Source organism: Ictalurus furcatus, chromosome 21 (genome assembly GCF_023375685.1).
Source record: "Ictalurus furcatus strain D&B chromosome 21, Billie_1.0, whole genome shotgun sequence".
Lineage (NCBI taxonomy): Eukaryota > Metazoa > Chordata > Actinopteri > Siluriformes > Ictaluridae > Ictalurus > Ictalurus furcatus.
The window spans coordinates 21,544,964-21,554,790 of record NC_071275.1 but is presented as its reverse complement, the minus strand read 5'-3'; the positions used below and the strand labels follow the sequence as shown (position 1 = coordinate 21,554,790).

Below are 9,827 nucleotides of genomic sequence, written 5' to 3'. Positions count from 1 at the left end.
GTTCTTCAGGGGTTTTACTGGATAATAAAAGGTTCTTAGCTTCCAAAAAAGGAACCATTTCTTCATGTAAAAACCTTTAAGGGTTCCCCAAGAGGGACAACCAAAGAACCCTTAAGAGTTCTACATTTCTAAACTACCTGTCTAAAAAGGTTGCCCAATTCAAGAACCTCCTCTCAGATGGCTGGTGGTGGTGTTGAAGTATCGGTGTGTATTTTGGATTTTATTTATTAGCACGTGTCTAATTTCCAGCGACTCTGTCCAATGTACAAAAACAAATGCTGTTGTAGGGCCTGAACCCAAAGCGAACTCGCTAACCAAAACATCCAGCATGTTCTTATTCCTCAGGACTCTAAAATCACAGAGTAAGATCGTATTTAATCGCATACAGCTTACAGAACGAATAAACGGAATAACACATGATAAGATTTATATAATATAATATAATATAATATGAAGGTTATCGTTGTTAGAATGAATAATTGAAGCTGTGGCTCCATTCAGCAGTGGGTCACTGTTTAAACCTGTCCGAAATGTCCAGAACAAGGGACCATAACGGACACGTCATTACACTGGACTATAAACACTGTGCAGTTCACTATTCCACTGATAAAGTGGGCGGAGTCAGTGTCCGGCTCTGTTATATTCAGGAGAACAGGTTATATGAGTGTGGGAGTTCTGAATGAAATCGGTGAGTTGTACACGGCCGATCTGCTGTGTGTGTGACAGCACAGTGATCAGGACTGATCAGAGATCTCTCAGCATGGAGTTCCTATAGTTATCTCAGCTGACTTCTCTTTCATGTTCTTCTCAAAGTCGACCTGAGTCTTCTTTTCTTTCTCCAAAGCTGGTGACGATGACACAGATGATGACGCCAGAGATGGTGAAGGTTTGTTGGGCAGACATTCTTCACAGCAGCAACAGCAGCAGTCCACGAAGCTCTGCCCCAACGATCGACACAAGCTGAGGATCAAAATGGGCGTGGCCGAGGCCCTGGCGAACATCAGGAACTGACCAATCAAAGCCAGCAGTGCCAGTGTGGCGCTGTCTACTTGCACTCCGGCGTAGGTGAGCACGATGTTCCAGGTGTGTTCGGGGAGGCAGAACACACCATAAACGATCGCTAGCATTGTGACGAGCTTCTTGGACGAGGAGGAAGATGAGGACGCAGGACAGGAAGAGGACGTGTGGACCGTGCTATCGGAGATCTGGCTCGTCAGAAGATGACACGAGAACGAGAAGAGCAAAGGCAGGCAGAAGAAGCAGCCGAAGATCCACCACATGCGCGACTCATGGTATGTCATGATGAGGGAATAGACAGACTCGGAGAGCAGAGGCGATGAAGGAGGCAGACGGACGCACGAGTCCACAGGGAGACGTGAGACACGAGACAGCTCTGTCTCCAAACGCCAAATCATGAGCTCTGGGACGGCGAGGAGCAGCGACCCCACCCAGATCACTGACAGCTTTGACACGATGGAGCTGAACGACTCGGGGGTCTTAGAGGAAGAAGAGGAGGAGGAGGAGCTTGTTAACGTCTGGAAGCGATCAACACTCAGAGCACAGAGACTGAAGGTGCTCACGCCCAGAGACGTCACCTGAGAGACACACACACAGTCAGACAGTTAGCTAAATGAACCCCGCCCACTCTGTCTATTAAACAGCCCCGCCCACTATGTCTATTAAACAGCTCTGCCCATTCTGTCTATAAAACAACCCCGCCCACTCTGTCTACATTTGGAAATGGAAATAAAGTGACCCATTTCTCTTTGTAGTCTACGTTATAATATCTGTGAACCGTTTGTAAACCTTTTTTTTTCTTTTTCTGTCGTTATGACAAGTACGTGAGTGAGTCAGTGAGTCAATGTATGAGTGAGAGAATCAGTGAGTGAGTGAGTGAGTCAGTGAATGAGTGAGTGAATCAGTGAGTGAGTGAGTCAGTGAATCAGTGAGTGAGTCAGTGAGTGAGTGAGTCAGTGAATGAGTCAGTGAGTCAGTGAGTGAGTCAGTGAGTGAGTGAGTCAGTGAATGAGTCAGTGAGTCAGTGAGTGAGTGAGTCAGTGAGTGAGGGTGAAGTGCATAAAAGCACATCACAATTTCACACTGAGCTGAACAAAACCTCCAAAACAAACACACACTCCTGCTTTAGACCCACTGACCTACATCTCCATTTAACACACTACTGACCTCAATTAGCCACACAAACACACACACACACACACACACACACACTCTCACTCTTTCTCTCAGACTAATTAGGTGAAAAGTGGATTAGCATATGAATTGAAACAAGGGGTTTAACTGAATGTAGAGACTCGCAGGCTTCATGTTGTTTAGTGTCTCGTGAGTTTCATACTGAAGCTGTTTCTGACCAAGCGTTTCATCCTGTTTACCTTCCAGCCTTAATATACACTCAGGGGCACGTTTACACTACATTTAAGTGCACTTCAGTAAAACTGGACATTTTTTATAACAGACTCACTCACTTCCTCACTCATTCACTGCCTCACTGTCTGTCTCACTGTTTAACTCACTCACTGACGGTCTCACTGACTGACTCTCTCACTGTCTAACTCACTCACTCATTCACTGACTCCTTCACTGATTCATTGACTGACTGACTATCTCTCTCACTAACTGACTCACTTCTTCACTGACTGACTGACTGACTGATTGTCTCATTGTCTGACTCATTGACTCACTGAATCACTCATTGTCTGACTCACTGACTGAGCTTTAACTCTTTTATTCAGACATGCTGATGTTAAATTAATAGGAGAATAAAACGGACCTCTATAAAGGGTACGAGGCGGCAGGACACGTCTCCCATCAGTCGTCTCTTCGTGAGCTCGTGGAAGATGACGACTGGCAGGCAGAAGAAGATGACGGCGAGGTCCCAGAGTGCCAGACTCGCCAGGACGCAGTTACGAGCATTCTGCAGGTAGTGGTTGTGCCACACAGCGCATGTGACAGCCAGGTTACTGACCACGCCCACCGCGAACACCACCAGCGCTAACAGCATCACAGCATACGCTCCGTATGACTCGCCTGTCACCGGGTACAGCGGGTTGTGCACCAGCAGAGAGCCATTAAAAACTCTTGGCGTGGTGAAATAACTGTCCGGGTCGAAGGGCCGCGGGTGTCGGTGCTCATAATGCTCCGCCCTCTGCTTTGATCTCCCGGCTTTAGAGCCACGGGCCAATCTCCTGCTCTGACCGTCTGGGGGCGTGACCTCTGACTCGCCTGTTACACGGGTACTGTGTGTCAGTGCAGAGCTAGCACTGAGGAGTCCATTGGGGGACAGAGCGAGGAGGTCATGTGATGGTGTCACTGAGGGGCTCCACTTTAAACAAAATATCACATCAAAATGTTTCATAAAAGAGAGAATTTAAATTCAAACACTAAAATTTTTTACAAACTACTGTACATTAACCCCCTTAAACACTACCTAGGGAGCCTACTCTACATTATCCTTCTTAAACAATACCTAGGGAGCTTACTCTACATTATCCTTCTTAAACTCTACCTAGGGAGCCTACTCTACATTATCCTGACTACTTTTAAAAACTTCTGCACATTAAAGTCTATTGAAGTATTAAATAAAACGCTTTACTTCTTCTTATTAATACAAAACCTCAGATTTTACTTCAATGATGATGAATTGTTTATTGTTCTGCATCTAAACTTTAACAGATTTGTATATTCTTTTTTTAATTTAAAAAAACATCTGATTGCTAATTGAAGACATTATATAGTAATAAATAGAGAATGTAATGAGAGTAAAGTAATAAATGTGTGTTTATTACCGTGTTCTTCACCCGGCGCGTCTCCATCACTCCCACACACAGCACAGCCAGATACACAAACTGGATCATTTTACTGAGGGAATAAAATAAACCTGTCCTGAAACAGAGAGACAGACAGGGAGAAAAAGAAAAAGAGAGAGAGAGATGTGTGTGTACGCTGAAGAGAAAAGCAACTGAGGAGAAAATCTCGAGAAAGTTTGGACCGTTTCAGAGAAAAAAAAGCTTTCTCTCCTCCCAACTCAGTCACAGAGCAGAGAAACGCGCAGTCACCGCCATCTGCTGGCCAACAGGGAGAATTACACACATCGCATTTCATCACTCGACACTAGCGCTGGTTTAACCGCGCCGCGTGTTATTACTGCCATCTGGTGGCCATCAATAGAATTTCACGCAACATTTCATTACTACCACCTAGTGGCCATCAATGGAATTTCATGCAACGTGTTATTACTGCCACCTAGTGGCCATCAATACAATTTCACTCGGTGTGTTATTACTGCCACCTAGTGGCCATCAATGAGAATTACAGCAAATTAATAATGGAGCTTTACTTTTACATTATCCTACTTAAACACTACGTAGGGAGCCTTATCCTCCTTAAGCACTACCTTAAACACATAAATTACATTCATTTATTGTAAAGGAATCTTGGAGAAGCCCCATTTAGCAGAACTACGAGTTGAATAAAGAGACATAAACAAATTACACAATTTAAATAAATAAACTCATATGACATATGACAGCACCATATTTGATGTGATTTGATAGGTTACTTCACTCAGGTATTTATTTCTCATAAAGATCTAATGAAAGCATCCTGGCTGCTGTTTGTGTGTGTGTACTGTAAAGAAGGTGTGTAAAGTGTGCCAGTAATCAGCAGGTTTGAATAGAAAACAATGTGAACCACATAAAGCATGTAATTATCTTACATAACCTGCTTCTTTTTTATTTTCAGCTTATGTAGCACAGTTATATAACCACGGTTGTATCATCACCAGCTCAGGTTCTGCACTCGCTCACTTTTCTATTCATTTTACAAAACACACTGATCTCAGATGCAGTTTTTCTCTAAATGTCTTCAGCTTTGTCACTTTCTTTGGAATTTAGCTTTTTTCAAGGATGCTAAATTGTTTGGATTTATTTTTTGAGAGGTGCCAATAATTCTGCACTTCACTCTATGTCTAAGTTTCTAACTGGCATCTCATGTAAAATGTGTTATATTTCTGTTATGCTATACTGTCTGAGGTGTCAGGAAAAGATGTGTGTGTGCGTGTGTGTGTGTGTGTGAGTGTGTGAGTGTGTGTGTGTGTACGAGCGAGAGAAAGTGAGAGATTACAGATGTTCACACAGCAGTGATATTTTTACACCATGAGGAATGTGTGTGTTTTCATTGCTAATTTTAGGCAACCTACCCCCCACCCACCCACCCACCCACCCACACACCCACACACACAAGTCTTATGGTTTTGTACGTTATATATAAACTACACTGTAGATGGTTTACATTCTTGTCTATTCAAACCTACTGATATTCCTGACACACATTATACAGCTTCCTTATGGCACACATACACACACACACACACACACACACACAATTTAGGTCATGAAAAGGTCAGAAAATTCCCATTCACGTCAGAGAGAAATAATTATTACTCAAGTCAATTATTACTGCTCAAGTTAAAGTCTAATCTGTCTGAGTCACATTAATCACACACACACACACACACACACACACACACACACACACCTGTAATAATAATGTCAATAAGTCATATATGATGTGTGTAACTAAGAGTTATTCCGTTTACTGGGTCATTATTTCACTACAGGAAGTGATGTAATAGTTATGGTAAGAGCTCAGCCGCGTTCCCGCAGTCACACGAACACCCAGAAGAACAGTGTTGTAGAAAATCTCTTCAACCTAAGTCAAAAACTTAAACAAAACAAGAGACAAGGGCTTATGGAGGTCCAAAGATCAAACTTTATTTAAGTGAAAATAAAGCTGAGACTTCTGCAGAAAGTCTGAATCATACGATCATGACACGGCTCCTTATCTTCCAACAGTGAGCTGAGCGAGCAGGGTTTACTCCTTCTCCTCCTTCTCACCACCATTAACCCCTTCCACTCATGTACTGCTTACAAGTGTGGCGCAGGTAAATGGTAAATGGTCTGCACTTATATAGAGCTTTTATCCAAAGCGCTTTACACTGTGTCTCATTCACACACACACACACACACACACACACACACACACACACACTCACACACACACACACACACACCAGTGGTAGCAGAGCTGCCATGCAAGGTGCTAACTTGTCATCAGGAGCAACTTGGGGTTCAGTGTCTTGTTCGAGGACACTTCGGCATGTGGAGTCACGTGGGCCGGGAATCGAACCTCCAACCCTACGATTAGTGGAACACCCGCTCCACCACCTGATCCACAGCCGCCCCGCAAGTCCAGTCTATTCATTTTATGAAAAGGTTTTATTCTTACAAAGTTTACTCTTTCAACATAATCATATGTCCAAATCATATGTCCTGTTTTCACATCCTTATCCCTTTACATTATCATTCACTGAGGCTTAACTCCTAAGCACAAGGGCAGACTTTTCCCTATTACGGCTCTGTGAGCATTACTATGACATAATCTTATACACTGCTTATCGAGTCAAACATTTCCTTACATGAGCATGCACTTACTAAGTCTTTAACTGCTATGGTTAAATACTGATTCCTCTCCTAGAACATACAGGATTCTTTTAACTCAGTACACATTTACTTGATTAGAAAATACTCTATAACAGAAGAGGAGTGAGAGATATAATCCACAAAGTGCTCAGGGACACATGGGTCAGCAGGGGACAAGCACTACTGCATCAAGGGCAACTCTGTGTATCATGGTTTGGGACACGCCCACAGTGGACCGCTGCAGGTGTTTATGTGCACTATATAGTGAATAGGGTGTGTGGTTTGGGACACGCCCACAGTGGACCGCTGCAGGTGTTTATGTGCACTATATAGTGAATAGGGTGTATGGTTTGGGACACGCCCACAGTGGACTGATGGTGGTTTGTGTTTGTTTTTTGCAGTTTGTTTATTTCATAATCTATTTTTATTCCCTACAGCTTTTTAATCATCACTCGTTCTTCCACTCGTCTGCACCGTGATGGAGAGACTGCAAGTGTAATTCATGTGAACACCAGTTATATAATACAGGGGAGCAGGGGCAGCGCTACTTGGTGGCCAGGGGTGGCACCAGCCCCCAGTGAAATCCGACTGGCCACCCCATGTGCCCCCTCCCCTCTACCAGATGTTCTGTGATTGGCTTGCTGTTATGCCAGTCAGTTTCTAACCGCTTCTGGTGAAATTAACGATTCAAAGCATTTCAGTGCTCTAATCTGGTGACGGTCATGCACATCGGATGGAGTGTGTCATTTCATCAAGTGGAAATTCCGTTATCAAACTCCGAGAGACACAAAAACAAAAGTACAGGTAGGTAGCTAGGGGTGTAACCGGGCCTGGGCAATCGAGGCTGTAGCCCCGCAGACTTTTCCTTTAGCCTCAAATAATTCTCCACATGGAGTAACTGAACGTCAGCAAATGAAGACGGCAGTGATGTAATTTTATATTTTCAGTGAACGGAGGCGAGACCAATCAGACAGCGTTACAGGACCTTATTGGCTGACAGTCACTCAATTCTGCCAAACACGAGCTCACAGTCAGTGTGAGGGGGAAATGGATAGTAGTATTAGTGGTAGTAGTACCATCAATTGTTGAGGCAGTGGCCCAGCCTGGCCCCCCACTGAAAATGCTCTCTCCCTGCAGGAGAGGTTAGAGATTAGTCATATATCACAGTGTGTGTGTGTGTGTGTGTGTGTGTGTGTGTAAGGAATCTACAGTAGCCAGTCTGACCAGTCGGAGAGATAAAAACAAACAATAGGAGAGAAGAACAATGAGCCTTTGTGCTCAAACACATTTCCATCATCATCATCATCATCATCACTGTTACAACCCCGGCCGAATGGAGGCAACATAAAAGAGTCAAATGACCAAATTATTTAGAATAATTAAACTAGGGGAAAGCGGTTGCACTAATCTCACAGAGCACCACATAGAGACCCCCCAGGGGTGGTGGTACACAGCCGCCGCTACTGTTTACCTGAGCATAAAAAACAGGCGGTTCAGGACAAGCTCAAGGCCGTGCTCAATATGGGAGTAATCAAGGAGTCCCACAGTGACTGCTTCGCTCAGGTTTTGTGTGAACAGTAAAAAAAAGTCAATGCGATGTGTAAATTGATGAACTGCTTGATGGGTTAGATGCGGCTTGCTTTTATTTAATGCTGAATTTGACTATGAGATATTGGCAGATTCCCTCGACTCCAATATCTCCTGAAAAACTGCCTTTTCCACTCCGTTTGGGTTACATCAATCCGGGACCCTTCCTTTGGGGTGTTTGGGGCCCCCGCAATGTTCCAGCGACTCGTGGACAGAATCCTCCACCCACACGCTGCTCATGCCACTGCTTATCTAAATGACATGATTATCTACAGGAATGACTGGCAGGAGCACATTCAGCATCTCGGAGCTGTTCTGAGATCGCCGAGACAGGTGGGACTCACAGCGAACCCAAGGAAGTGTGCGATTGGACGGGCGTGCAGTGGCTGATGTGTTTATGTTCTCTTTCACTTCTCTTCTGTTTTGGATCTTCTCTGTACCAGTCTTGTTCTGTTTTGTGTGTGTGTGTGTGTGTGTGTGTGTGTGTGTGTGTGTTCGAGAGAGAGACGTTACCTGACCTGTATCATTCAGTGACATCATTATTCATCCAGTAATTTAATATTTTAGTCATTATCTACATTTTATGATGAAGCTGGAGTCATTAGTGTCATTAAAAAAGGTGCACAGTTTAGTTGAAGCCTGAGTGTGTGTCACAGCTTGTGCACACACGCACATACAAACACACAAACACACACACACACACACACACACACACACACGCTTTTCACTGGAGGTTGTTTTTGCATAAGACTGTTATTTTTTACAAATTTGCTATTCAAATAAAACACACACACACACACACACACGAATCCCCTGCCTGCCTCATTTGAATATGCAAATGAAGCCTAATGAACCAACTGAAGAGAAAAAGATCACAGTGATGGAAAAACAGTTTCCCATAATCCTTATCGTGAAAAGTGAAATTCCTACAATGCACCACACACACACACACACAGTTGTTTGTAAGTGTGTGTGTGTGTGTGTGTGTGCATCTGATGAGTATTGATTACTCTCTGCATGTGACAACAATCTCTTTCTTCACATGTCTGGGCGATGGGGTAGAGCGGCTAAACAGAAGCCCTTTCTCACAAAAAACTCAATCACCACAAACCATGTGGCAAAATGTGTTCTGGTCGATTAGACCAATTCCATATGGTTTGTTTGGTGCAAAAAAAAAGCACATCACCAAAAGAACACCATCCCCATGATGAAGCATGGTGGTAGCTGCATTATGCTTTAGTACTGCTTTTCTTCAGGCAGACCTGAAGCGGACGGTGCACAGGAGATTCCCTCACAATCTGACGGATCTAGAATGTTTTTGCAAGAAAGAGTTGGAAAATATCGCCAAGTCAAGATGTGCCACACTGATGGACTGTTACCCCAAAAGACTGAATGGTGTAATAAAATCAAAATGTGCTCCAACAAAGTATTAGTTTAGGGGTGTGCACACTTATGCAACCAGGTTATTTAAGTTTTTATTGTTTTTCCCATAAAACGTTTCTGATTTTGATTGTTTTTCACTTTATTTGTATTCTTTGTAATTTCACGTTAAAGGTGAGAAAATATCTCACATTATTTATCTTTATATTATCTAGTGTCATTCTTTTACTTCACAAAAACCTGCCATTTTAACAGGGGAGTGTAGACTTTTTATATCCACTGTGTTTGGATATAATAAAATCACTCATATTATTATTATTATTATTATTATTATTATTATTATTACTTGAAATATTCGCATTA

At 43.2% G+C, this 9,827-nt stretch overlaps 1 protein-coding gene across 1 annotated transcript in view; it reads right to left on the bottom strand.

Moving 5' to 3' along the window:
* Window positions 1-3,244, bottom strand: part of gpr37l1a (G protein-coupled receptor 37 like 1a) — a gene marked incomplete at its 5' end in the record, with an annotated part of 5,474 nt that extends 2,230 nt beyond the window's left edge. Inside the window, 2 exons of the mRNA XM_053652381.1 lie at window positions 1-1,595; window positions 2,789-3,244. The exon at window positions 1-1,595 is cut by the window's left edge and continues 2,230 nt beyond it. Of these exons, the coding sequence (XP_053508356.1) occupies window positions 756-1,595; window positions 2,789-3,244 (1,296 nt within the window). The remainder of the gene's footprint in view (window positions 1,596-2,788) is intronic.
* Window positions 3,245-9,827: the final 6,583 nt, after the last annotated feature.